General features: G+C 45.2%; 1 protein-coding gene across 3 annotated transcripts in view; it reads right to left on the reverse strand.

Annotated features, from left to right (window-relative positions):
• The window catches only part of ZEB1 (zinc finger E-box binding homeobox 1), a 427,369-nt gene that overhangs the window by 226,076 nt on the left and 187,600 nt on the right, over positions 1-13,693 (reverse strand). For all 3 annotated transcript variants that reach the window (XM_086941557.1, XM_086941556.1, XM_086941555.1), the window contains exon 3: positions 1,900-1,962. Coding sequence is in view for 2 of the 3 variants with exons in the window: in XM_086941556.1 (XP_086797682.1) it covers positions 1,900-1,962 (63 nt within the window). In the remaining variant the exon portion in view is untranslated. The remainder of the gene's footprint in view (positions 1-1,899; positions 1,963-13,693) is intronic.

Genomic DNA, 13,693 nt, shown 5'->3' on the forward strand with positions numbered 1-13,693 from the left:
GGGCGCGGCCATGCACACCTGTGCAGCGCAGGGACTCCTGGTCTTGAGAGTCCCTGCAGCTCACGCCCTCAGTTGGCTCTGGTGTTACCTCCTCCTCCTTCCACAGCAGTCCGCCGGCCTCTACCCCACACCTCACGCCGCGCAGCGGCACCCGCGAAGCGGGTGCTGCAAGCTGTAACTACGCAGCGGGGCGGTCAATCCCTCCTGGGATACGGGGAGGCCAGCTGGCTAGCAGGGGCAAAATGGCGATATGGTGTTTGACAACAGCAACAGCACCCGGTAAGTTCCTCCGTCCAAGTAAGTCAAATTTCGGAATCTGGCTATTCGGAGGAACACATAATGTGGTCCTATGCTGAATGCCTCCCCAGCAGGGGTGGCTCACCATTAGGGTGGAAAAGCGTCGCCCCACAGCTTTCTTGCAGTGCAAGAAGCAAAAACAAAATAGGAAAGCAGCAAGTTTGGTTGGGGGCGTGTGGGTCGGGTCTAGGGCAGGGGAGGAGTGACTTGCCCACTGCTGAGGGCACTGATTGGGGACAATCAAACCAGTCAAGCACACTCTGCCTTTTCTCCGTGTAGGCTGCACTCAATAAAATGGCCAAATCAGATTTGGGGATTCTCCAGCTGAAGTACTGCACGTGGGTAGAGAAAGCAAACTTTGAATTCATCTTAAACTCTAAGAAGAGTTGGGAAAATTGTAAAATGAAAATCAGCTTAGGCCGACAGCTCTATTGCGATAGTCTCCATTTGCACATTTACGGTTAGGTGCGCTTCCATTAGTGGAAGCATTCCTAAAATGGCTTAAGAAAATGCTTTGTGGGTCTGTGCTTATGCATTGAAGATGTAAGACTAACAGTTCCACATGATTTCTGTTCTGACCAGTTCTTAAATACGATTTCTAAGGAGCACACCTCTCCTAGAATAACTAAAAATCGACTTCCAATGCTGTTCATATTTAGGACTCTATCCTTAACTACTGCAAAATTGGAAGTTTAAGGCCAGTCATTCTTCCACCTGGCTCACTCAGTTTATCGAAGTTTAAATCATGTAGCCATGGTAGTTCTTCATAAAGTCAAATTGTTCTGATAAGGGGCTGGGTAATAGAAGTCCTCTATTGTTTTATCTGCTTACTGGACCTAGGAGTAGCATCAATTTTGTGCATTGTGATAATGTCCAAGCTTTAACATTTCTGTTGCAGTAACCTTCCAATCCACATTCTTAATGTACCAGTCCAACATGTCTAGGAGAACCAGTTCATAAAATGCTCGTGTGAACGGACATAGTTTAACGCTGCATTAGATATTTTACATAGTAGTTTACATTTCTTTTAAACATTTTGTTTGCTTTGCTCACTCGGATGGAAAACTGAACGGCTGTAAATCCCAATTTCTTCCTGGTAGTTATAATTAGTAAGTTTATAACGTTTCCTATTAAGAAATATTTGAATCTAAAAAGGGCTGGTTTTAGTTGGATCGGTCTGGGTTGCTTTCTTTTTGGCAAAGATCAAACTGGTACTTTTCTTTGTGTTTTTCTAGAACCAAATAATTGGTTGTGGTGCCCATCTACCATATAAGGAAACAAGGAGCGGGGGCCCCCATGAGAAGGTAGTAATACTTATATTACGTATTATTTGCAACATAGGAATAAAATCTAGTACCGGACTGAGAAGGGACTGTTACAACGGTACCCAGTGCATCAGTGCACTGTGGAATTGTATCATTTGCGTATTTATTTTATTAGACTGAGCCTGCCACAAACAGCACTTCTGAGTTAACATCCTACATAATTAACCTCTTAAACACATTTTGCAATTTACCTCTTGGGACTGGTTAAAGTTTTTATAATCCTGTTAAAGAAGCATTCATCGCGACTGACATTACAGTGATTATGGAAGCTAATTACCTATGCATCCAGCTTCATCTAGTTCAGCTTCAGGCCCCAGGATTTCCTTCCCTTCTGTTCCCTCTGAAAGACAAAAATAACAGGAGAATTAAAATGCATATTGTATGCAAATTTGACAGTTAATCTATTGTTTAGTACAGAATATAAAGAATACTTTGATCTGCTTTGAGAAGATTTGTATCGTAAGTAGTTTAGTAAAGTATTTGCAAAATAACATTTTTGTAATGCTTAAATAAATTTGATAAATAGGTTAGGTTAGTGAAGGATTTTTTTTTCCTGATTCAAGGTCAGTTACATGAACACCCTTATGGACTGTAGTCGAACACCATAAAGTGAGTGAGCGTGGCCATACTCACTGTCAAATGGGAACTGTTGGTGGTCATGGTGACTACATAACTAATGCCAATATGTCAAATAAGAAAAAAAACTGAGGGGAATTCTACTAATGTGGCAATGGGTTTGATCCCACCTGATGGGATTTGTTTATTATGTAGAACCCAAATGCGCACAAGGAGAATTCTAAAAAGAGACTAACCCCTCAAACAGGGGATACCAAGGGCTACAGCAGGGCACAAAGTTCAAATCCAGGATCGTTGGACAAAGTCATACCGTACGCATAGAGCAAAGAAAAAAGGCACCAACTTATATCCCCCTCCATTCAACAACACTGTAGGTATTGTGAGTATACAATCTAAACAACAAGAGAGTCAGGGTTATAACAGTCACTCCTGTACCCCTATTTTCAAATAATTCAAACAACCAAAGAACTAAAGAGTGACTCAGCTAATGTGATTAGTAATTATAATTTTTTTTTTGACAGTCTGAACAACTCAACGGCAGGCTGTTCCTACTGGCAGCAAATATTAATAAAGCAAAAAATGAGGCAAAAAACAAAAACTTACCATACCCACGTGAAAAGAAAAAACATTTTCTTTTAAAAGAACCCTCACTCACCACTAGTTGGTGACATGCTTCATCATTGGGTTCCCGCTGGGGTGACCGAATGTCTCCCCAGCGTGCTAATACGCCTGGTTACAGCGGAGCTGGTTCATGTTGTGTGCAAACAGTGAAAAAACTAATAAGTGATTCCAAACTGTGTGTGATGTTAAAAAATGCGTAGTTGTAACCTGTATTAATTTTAATAAAGGCCAACCAGCAATGGGTTAAAATTGTTGAAAGAAGCAGACTACTCAGGGTTCTATTAATTGAAACCTGTGTCCTCTTATGTGATTGGTCAACATGTTTGCTTTTTTTTAGCATATTCGCTCAGCATTTTCAGGACCTCTAAGCGATCCTCCGGTGGTATGCACGCGCTAAGGTGCACCCTACCGTGAGGGTCTTAGTGTGAAAAATTAACAATTTACTCACGGATATTACCCGTGGGGGCTCACCAGACTTCTCTGGGGCCAGTTTCCTGTAAAAACGGGAGAAACAAAGGAAAAAACAGGCATGATACAATGTACCAACATATAACAACCTGTAAACATGTATCGTTATTAACAGGTATTATCAAATACAAGTCTGTTGTCATGCAGCGTGTTTCACCCTTGTTGTCATACTATGTATATTACCCTTCACCATATTAGGCTCCCGTACAGTAATATGGCAGCTGTTTTATGCCTCATGATGTGCTCATGTCCCTTGCGCCATTTAGACTAGTGGTACCAGGTAAAACTTTACCGCTACTACCAGGAAAGCGAAATTATGTACTTTTTTATATCGTACTTAAAAGTCCCAGGGAGACAACCTTATCTCCCCCTGGTACATTATTTCCTCGGTCTGATAAGGGCTCGTGCCCGCACCCCTTAAACAAAGTCGTTAACCTAGGTTTGCGACTAATTAAAAACATGGAAGATCATAGCCCAGTTAAAACCACTCACTGTTTTAGAGGCGTGTTCGCGCTGCATGAGCTCAAGCGGCTAGGGTAACCTTCACGCCACGCTCCATCTGTGTTTAGCGAGATAGGGAAATTTTTGTTGCCATCTTATTTCTGGAAAAAGAAGGAACAACAACCCTCATAAGTAGTTTATGACCCAGTTTACTTGTTAGCAGGCGACTCCCCACAGACTACCTAAATGCAGCGCTGCCGATGGCTTGAACGGTAAAAAACCGCCAGGTCGTGCAAGTATTAAGCAAGTAGTTCCGGTCACGTGGGTCATGTCAACAGCATCTTTCTATAAATGCTTAAAGGGGACGTGTGATAGTAATACTTTGTTAGAGTCCCCGCCATGTCTGAAATACAGAAAACAAACTATCCTAAATATTGAGACAACCAGCCGGTTGAACAATCGGACCGCAGTTTTTATAACAGAGTCGGGCCTTGATTATCACTGGGTTCTCCATTTGCTTATTGTCAGAAAAACCCATAGTTTTTTCTTTTTTCTCAACCAGAATGCTTTATTAGATGTGTCAAACAGACAAATCCCTCTGAATAGAAGTATATATCTATCAGCTAATAAGCCAATTTATTCTCAGTAGGTGCACTTCCTGTAGGTCCCAAGTGTCACATATTTTACCCTCTTTGTATTACAGTGTTCCTCTACTAGCAGGTAGTTCATGTAAGACTTGATGTAATAAATTGGAAGAAATTTGAACAAATGTGATATGTTTGACAGTATGCATGTCATAACTGTTACATATCCTCACGCTGTGCAAGACACCTCTTTCTGTCACTTCTGGCATCAACGTCACTTCTGGCATCAACGTCTCATAACTGTTCCCCAGTCTCATTACCGGTATAAACGTTTCATTACTGTTCCCCAGGGGATATCATAGTTTAGGCCTTTCTGATGGGTCGCCAAACGATAAATCCACCTTTGTTCTTTTTCGAACAGTCTGTTTTCAGTATCGGTACTAAGATGTTCTAATATAGTCCACTGCATGTCGTTTTGTGTATGTCTTTTGTCCAGATAGTGAGTAGTGCACGGCGTGAAGGTTACCCTAGCCGCTTGAGCTCATGTAGCGCGAACACGCTTCTAAAACAGTGAGTGGTTTTAACTGGGCTACGATCTTCCATGTTTTTAATTAGTCGCAAACCTAGGTTAACGACTTTAAGGGGTGCAGGCACGAGCCCTTATCAGACCGAGGAAATAATGTACCAGGGGTAGATAAGGTTGTCTCCCTGGGACTTTTAAGTACGATATAAAAAAGTACAACATTACACTTTCCTGGAAGTAGCGGGAAACTTTTACCCAGCACCACTAGTCTAAATGGCGCAAGGGACATGAGCACATCATGAGGCATAAAACAGCTGCCATATTACCGTACGGGAGCCTAATATGGTGAAGGGTGATATACATAGTATGACAACAAGGGTGAAACACGCTGCATGACAGACTTGTATTTGATACCTGTTAATAACGATACACGTTTGCAGGTTGTTATATGTTGGTACGTTGTATCATGTCTATTTTTTCCTTTGTTTCTCCCGTTTTTACAGGAAACAGGCCCCAGAGAAGTCAGGTGAGGCCCCACGGGTAATATATTTGTAAATTGTTAATTTTTCACACTAAGACCCTCACGGTAGGGTGCACCTTAGCGCGTGCATACCACCGGAGGATCGCTTAGAGGTCCTGACGAATGCTGAGCGAAAATGCTAAAAGTAGCAGAAACATGTTGACCAATCACATAAGAGGACACTGGTTTCAATTAATAGAACCCTGAGTAGTCCGCTTCTTTCACCAATTTTAACCCATTGCTGGTTGGCCTATATTAAAATGTATACAGGTTACAACTACGCATTTTTTAACATCATACACAGTTAGGAATCACTTATTAGTTTTTTCACTGTTTGCACACAACACGAACCAGCTCCGCTGTAACCAGGCGTAGTAGAACGCTGGGGAGACATTCGGTCACCCCAGCGGGAACCCAACAATGAAGCATGTCACCAACTAGTGGCGAGTGAGGGTTCTTTTAAAAGAAAATGTTTTTTCTTTTCACGTGGGTATGGTACGTTAGTTTTTTGCCTAATTTTTGCTTTATTATTTGTTGCCAGTAGGAACAGCCTGCCCTTGAGTTGAGTTGTTCAGACGGTCAAAAAAAAAATAACAATTAATTACTAATCACATTAGCTGAGTCACTCTTTGGTTGTTTGAGGTATTGTGAGTATGCCTGGACCATTCTTCGATCAAATCCCTAATTACACAACATTTCAAGTGTTATGGGGAGTTTGGAGGCCTGTATCACGTTTTAAAAGTATAGCAGGCCTGGTATACTAGGCTTTCATTTTTTTTAAATCACTGTTCTTTGGGGAAGGTTAGATTTCAAAAGGGTTGATGAAATTTGAAAATCCCAGGTCGGAATGGAAGGTCCCCTACAGGGCATACCTTTTTCTACACCCTTTAGTTTCCCCTATGTACTACTAGTTTGTGGCCATCCACACCATCGCAAAGACCCTTACTGCGGATATATTAATACATAACAGAAGACATCATAAAACAGATGATGCTTCCCTAAAGATTGTATTCCTCTTCAGAATCACAGGCATAATAGAAGGAGCATCTGCAATACAAAAAGATTGCTCTTCTGTGATGTTGAAAGCATCAAAGTGGTAGAAGATATATACAGATACTTTAGAGTTAACGCAGCCAAAATAGGGCACTTCAAAGACTAAAACAAAGTCACATAATTCTGATCATGCAGAAAAAGGGCATCCTTGTTTTAATAAACAACCTGTAAGCAATACTTGATATGGATGTAATTAATGGTAGGACTGCATGCACATCTTATTTTAGAATTATAAGAAAATAGTAATGTACCTAAAACACTAGTTTGCAGCTTCACATCAAATATACATTTAAATGGCATGCAGCATCCCCCCATTAGTTTTCTAGCTTAGGCCAGTATTTTTATTTTATTTTATTACCAAAAAGCTGTAATTGTGGCTGAGAGCCATCTGTACATCTGAAAAAAAAACGTCATTTGATAGGTATGAAACAAAGTGGCCAATGCCTCATGTTCCCTTCAGATTACAGCTTCATGCATCGTTATAAATGTGAGTCACTGCAAAAGTAATATTTTATTTTCCAAAATACTCACTGAGATCTGCATCAGAAAAATTGTTCTCGACATACTAACCCCTAAGGAGAATACTCAAAACGCTGCATCTAGCAGATGAAAATACGGGATGGAGCAAGTCCCATAAGATCTTACCTTCACAAATCAAAGCAGAGCGACAGAAAAACGTCTAAGAAAGTGAACAAAATGTGCCACAAGTCCGTTTTTTTGCTGTTGCAGAAAATCGAATTAGCCAGAAGCCAGTGCTCGAGATCTTCCCTCCAAAGAGAGGAATGTATTAAATGACTGACGCTGTGATGCATTCTTGGACTGAAATACTTAAAGGATCAAAGTTAAAATTCTATGGCACGTAATTTACCCCTCTCCTTCCTTCTCTTTTAGGGTACAATTACAGAGGACTTTTTCAGCTCCCCATACTGGGATGCATTTTTGAACTGTGGAACACTTAAAATTAAAATAAAATTCTATGACACTTAATTTAATCCTCTCCCTTCTCTTTTATTGCAAAATTACAGTGGGCTTTTTTGGCTCCTTGTATTTTAAAGATAATCCCAGACCAAGCTCGTAAATAAGAACCATTCCATGATTGAGTATGCTCTTTTTTGTCATAGCCTGCAGTTATATCTCATTTGCATGCGGGTACATGACATACTTGCAAATCTAGCGAAGAGTAGTTAACTGAAATATTAAGTCTTTCAGGGTTAAGGGGCTGCTTAGGTATACTAATTGCAATCCATTGGAAGGCGTTTGGTGGCATATTGTAATGTTTCCATTACTTAATGTTAGGACTTTTTTTTATAGAAGTCTTTGCGTTCTTTGTAAAGCTATTTCTACTTGTGTGGTTCAGAAAGGTTGATCGGAACATTGCTGCCAAAGCGTTAAACCAATGCCCACAACATAACCACCCCCTCAATTTGGGAACTTCAGTTGATTTCTGGATTTACAAACCTGGCATAATCTGCATTTATGTACAGTATTAATGTATTCCTGTTTTGCATTTTTCTGGCAACCTAAGACGTCTCTAAGGCACTAGCAGTTTTAAATATAACCAAGCAAATTGTCAAAAATTGATGGTTGAATTCCCACTGAAGTCTGGAATAGATTATCCACTGCTTCGTTACATGTTGCTGGACTGGGAACTCAAAGCAGCCCTGGCCATCTTGTTGGACCAGCCCCTGGTGGAGCAGAGGATGCATGAGTGGGGGCACTGTACGTTTGGTACTGGGGGCGGATGATATTGCAGCTCCACGGCCAAACCGGCCCCCACCATTGCCAAACCAGCCCACAACCCTTTCAGCCTCCTGGGGAAACACTTTATGCTCGCTACGGCCAGTCCTGCCTCTATGCTCCAAAACCCAGTAGGAAAATGGTGAATGGTCAGTTAGTCAATAAAACTTTATTTGGTTTGTTACAACCATAAAAGTATACACTTTACATGTTATAAACCTTTATCAAAACACATTACATAATATATTATTAAAAAAATGAAGCAGCTCATAATCATTGCACTAAGAGAAGCCCAGTTCCTTTAACCCCTTGCATGCTCATGACGAGCTCAGCTCGTCATGATCTACGGTGCTCCGGTGCTCATGACTAGCTCAGCTCGTCATGAGCTACAGTGCTCTGGTGCTCATGACGAGCTGAGCTCGTCATGGCCTTTAGAACGCTCGCACGCTGGGCTAATTCCCCTGCTTTGCTGAACATTCTAAAGAAACTGGTGTGGCCGTGACGAGCTCAGCTCGTCATGAGCACAGGAGCACTGTAGCTCATGACGAGCTGAGCTCGTCATGAGCATGGGGGCGCTGCGCGCGCCACCTCGCATAGCACAGTGGGGGAATGTAACCAACAGGAAAGGGGTTAAGTGCCAGTCAGACTTCTTCCGAAAAATATTAAAATCACAATGGTTTCAATCATATATATACAATCCTTCCAAAATACGATACATTACTATTAACCTTTAAAAATACACTCATTTGAGCAGGCGGCGTGAACGGTCGCTAGTTAGAGTGCCTCCCCGGCCCTCGCCTGTAAATCCACCACAACGATCCGTTCTTAGGCGTAGGATCCCCCTATAACCGGGAGATCCTCATGGCATACCCCTTGTGCACAGTCGTATTCCAGCGTGACAGCCTCGAGCGGCACTCAGGGGGAAAACGAGCCCGGTGAAGCGGCGAACCCGGCGTCTCCCAAGATGGAGACAGGCACAGCGGAGTTTCACATCGCGTAGAGGCCCTGCCGAGACCGGAGCGTGGACGAGGGTGCCTGGGCAGGGTCACATTCAAAGGCTGCCTCCTCTGGAGTGCTTCTGGTGGCTCCCCCTGCAAGCTGAAGGACGCTGCATCCCTCTGAGGCCACGCAGCAGCAGTACGGTGGGGAAATGACTTCCAGCATCTGAGGTCGGAGCGGCTTCTACACGAGTCCCCCGGCTTTGGGGCCTGCGCATCCAACACCCAAACCGCACCAGTGACTCACAGGCCGGAGCGACGGCTGGGCCTCCCGCTCTTTGAGGCAGTCGAGGACCCCCCTCCCCCCTCCCCCCTCCCCTTGGAGGAAAGGGCATTTTTGGATTCGAGGGCGATTGAATCTGGGCCTACCTGTGCGACCGCTGCAGTGAATGGGCCTGCGCCGATAGTGGTGGTGATTGACCTACTGGACCCCCACTTGCCTGCGTTGCGCAGCCACACCCACAGACGTCCGAGGGCGCGGGGGTCACAGCCAGGGGCAGCTTGATTTCGAGACTGGAGACTGGAGACTGGAGACCGGGCGCCACAACCGGGGTTGGTGGAAGTAGATACCAAGGCCCACCCATGCGCCTTCGGCCTGCAACCAGTCATTGGAGCGGTGGCACCACACTCCACAGGGCACAAGCTGCGGTGCCCAAAACGTGCACACTATCAATAGAAGATACAACGCAAGCTCAGGCGAAGACGACGCCTGTGAAGGGGCTCCATAGACTGAAGGCTCCTAACTCCGGGGTGCCCAGATAAGCATCTCTGGTGAGGGAGCGGTTCAGCGGCTCCACAATTGCTCACATAGTGGTCATCCCACTGCATAACTGTCCACTCTCACGGGCGTTTATACACCTCCCATATGGCCTCTAACAGGGGACACAGACCATCCACTCAGAAAGAGATCACTAAGCTCTCCTGGGCAGCTAAAGGGGGGGGAGCAAAGAGACAACTCCAGACGGGAACTCAAACCTAACACCCTCCCCGCCCGCAGCGAAGGCCTTAACCCTAGAAGATGTAATGGAGGTGATAGCTGGGGTTCGATCCTCCTTAGAAACTTGCATAGACTCTGAACATTGAGGTCAAGCTACTAGGTGCGGATCTTCATAAAAAGGACTCTAAAGTTAAAGACGTTGAGGTCAAAACCGCAGCTCTCATAGATGACACTTCCACGCTTCAGCAGCAAGTGGCCCAACTCCAAAAACAGCAGCGCCAAATGGGAGAACTCCTGGATGATTATGAAGAGAGGGCAAGACGGAACAACATCCGAAACCTAGGTGTTCCGGAACGGCTGGAAGGGCCGGCGGTGGATCTTTAGGTCGAGGACTTGATTCTGAAACATCTCCAGCCCAAACGTCTCCAGTTACTGCTCGATCGAACTGGCACATAGAGTCCCAGGCGGCAGGCCTAAACCGGGAGCCCCTCCACGCCCAATTATTGCAAGAGTCTTTAACTTTCGAGATGTCATCCTCCAAACGGCACGGGCGGGAACGCCATTGAAACTGGAAGATGCCCATATCACCTTCTCCCCCGACTTTACGATGAAAGTACAGGCCCAGCTTCCTAGAAGTAAAAAAGGCGTTGCAAGACAAAAACATTAAGTACTCCATGCTATTTCCGGCGAAATCGCGAATTGAATCGGTGGGTAAGGCCTGTTTTTTTTCTCTCTCCAGACAAAGCATGGGAGTGGTTAGAGGGCTGGCGCCAGGTAGGAAGGTCTTCGAACAATCACAGGGCCGCGAGGAGCGTTCTCCGCAAGACCCTGGGCTGGGGAGCCAGGAACAGCTAAATGAGATCAGTGATGTCCTTCCGCCACTTTAGACAGTCTTGGAGTATTGGATGGGAATGTGATTACGGATGCTGAACTTACTGGCACAGCTCCTGCTCCAGGCAACGCCTCTATGCCTAAAACTCTTCCCCGCCTTCCTTGAGGTTTTCTATATATACACCCAAATGTTGATACTTTAACAGTTCTAGCTATGTTTATGCAGATATTACTGTGCACACTAAAATGTCATGATATGATTATAACTTACCTACGTAACCACATTGGTTAAAGGCAAGAGGCACCACCGGCTCACCAGGTACCCAGTCAATGGTTGGGAGGGCGACAGGCACTCTGCCGAGTGGGGGTGTAGATAGTTTAAGGTCTGCGGGCAGGGTGGGGGACGGGAAGGGGGGTGGGAGGCAACATGGTTTCAATTCTTGGTTCTTTTTCTTTTTGTTAAACGCAGAGTCTTCCTTATTCTGGGACACAATGGTCAGCAGGGTCCGGCCCCACGGGGCCCGATGGTTCCACGGTTTGGACTTCCTTGTTCCCTCCTGGGTCTCTTCCAAATTACATCTCCATTAGTATTGATGACCTCTAGAGAGACTGGGGCACCCCTGGGAGGGATCTCCAACCACTTTTCTCCCCGAACACCAACATGACACACTCCCGGGATAGGGCGCTCACCCTCATGACATGGAATGTTAATGGCCTTGGTAACAAATGAGGGGGGTAGTATTGCAGTATCTCAAGCGTCAAGCACCCGACAGTCTTACTACAAGAGACACACCTGATGGGCAACACCCGTCAGGCACTTCAACGAGGGGGGAATAAACTGCTGGTTCATGCAGGATTCACTTCTGGGTCCTGAGGCACTGGTATTCTGATCAAGAAGAGCCTCGCACTCACATGCACAAAGATGTGGGCTGACCCTCAGGGTTGATTTGCAACTGTGGAGGCCACTTGGGAAGGGAGACAGCTGAATGTGGTCTCAGTCTACATCCCACCGGCACTGGCAGGGAGGCAGTGCAGACCCTGGAACGACTACTACTAAACCTCCCACAAGGCACGCTGATTATAGGTGGGGATTTCAACATGACAATGTATGATGAAATTGACAGACACCCCCCAGCGTAGCTCCCATAGGCTGGGATCGGACCTTAGGGACTTCACACAGGAGATCAGATTAAAGGACATATGGCAAAACTATCACCCTGACACTTCCTACTTCACACACTATTCAAATGCCCACAACAGTATGTCGCGTATAGACTATTTCTTCTGCCCTACGACTGACATTGGGTTCTTTCGACATCCAAGGGGACTCACTCGGGGCATTTCGGACTATTCCCCTCTTGCTGTTGAGCTCACATACCACCAAGTCACCCGAGGACCCATAATTATAAACCCATGGCTCCTGAAAATCCCTGACATTAAGGACAGCCTGCTTGAACATACAGAGTATTATTTTGCAGAGAATGTTGGATCTGTGCAGTCGGCTGTCACAGTCTGGGAGGCTTATAAAGCGGTTATCAAGGGTAGAGCACTGGCTCTTAAAGCCGGGTACATAAACAATCAGAATGAACAGCTTCTCCAGGTTGAAACCGACTTACTTTGCCTAGAATCGGCCTATAACGACAATCCATCCGAAGATACGGCTAACCGTCTCCAAACTAAACAGCTTGAATACAAAACACTAGCCCAGGAAAAGGCACAAGCTAAACTCCTTAAGACTCGCCACAGAGTCTATGAACTGGGCGACAGAGCGGGCAAAATGCTGGCTTGGACGACGCGAACAAGGCGCCAAATGGGTCCCACTGCTTGTTTGCCCAGATGACACAGATCACTGACCCCCAGGAGGTAGCAGAAGCCTTTGCGGACCACCTAGAACAGGTTTATTCGGCTAGGGCGCAATACACAGCGGAGAAATCTCGGCAACTCCGACAAAATGCACTTGCCCACTCTCTCTGAGATTGATAGGGAGGAAATGGAGGCGGACCTCACGGTTGAACAAATTGGGAACGCGATTTTCGCCATAAAATCAGGCAAGACTATGGGACCTAACGGAGTCTCCATTGAATTTCTGAACGGAATGGCCCAGGGGGTACTCCCTCATCTAAAAAATATGTTTGAAGAGTGCAGCGACAGGGTCAGCCTGACGCTCGATCAGCGGCTGGCCTCCATTGTCATGATTCACAAACCAACTAAACCAATTACGGACTGCGGCTCCTATAGGCCAATTTCATTAATAAGTGCCGAAGTTAAGATTCTGGCTAAACTCCTAGCTACTAGACTCCTTACAGTTCTCCCCTCCTTAATACACTACGATCAATCGGGTTTCCTACCGGTCGTAATATGGCCCTGAACCTCCGTAGGATGAATAATGGTCTGGGGTGGCAGCCATATATACAAGAGGATGCCGCAATACTGTCCCTGGACGCCACAATGGCGTTCGATTCGATAGAGTGGTCTTACCTCTTTGAAGTCCTAGAACGCTATGGTTTCGGACCTAGATTTATTCAATGGATCAGACTGCTCTATACAGACTTGCTGGGTCAGGTACCAGTCAATAACCTCACTTCCAGACAATTTGAGCTCTGCAGGGGGACCAGACAGGGTTGACCCTTTCCCCGCTGTTATTTGCACTCACCTTAGAACCATAAGCCCACTGGATTCGAACAGATTTCTCTATCAGGGTCTTCGGTGGAATGAGGACACTATTGATAAAGTCACCCTTCATGCCGACAATATCCTTGTCCTCGTCTCATCCCCTAGGTTT

This window comes from Lissotriton vulgaris, chromosome 10 (assembly GCF_964263255.1).
Source record: "Lissotriton vulgaris chromosome 10, aLisVul1.2, whole genome shotgun sequence".
Lineage (NCBI taxonomy): Eukaryota > Metazoa > Chordata > Amphibia > Caudata > Salamandridae > Lissotriton > Lissotriton vulgaris.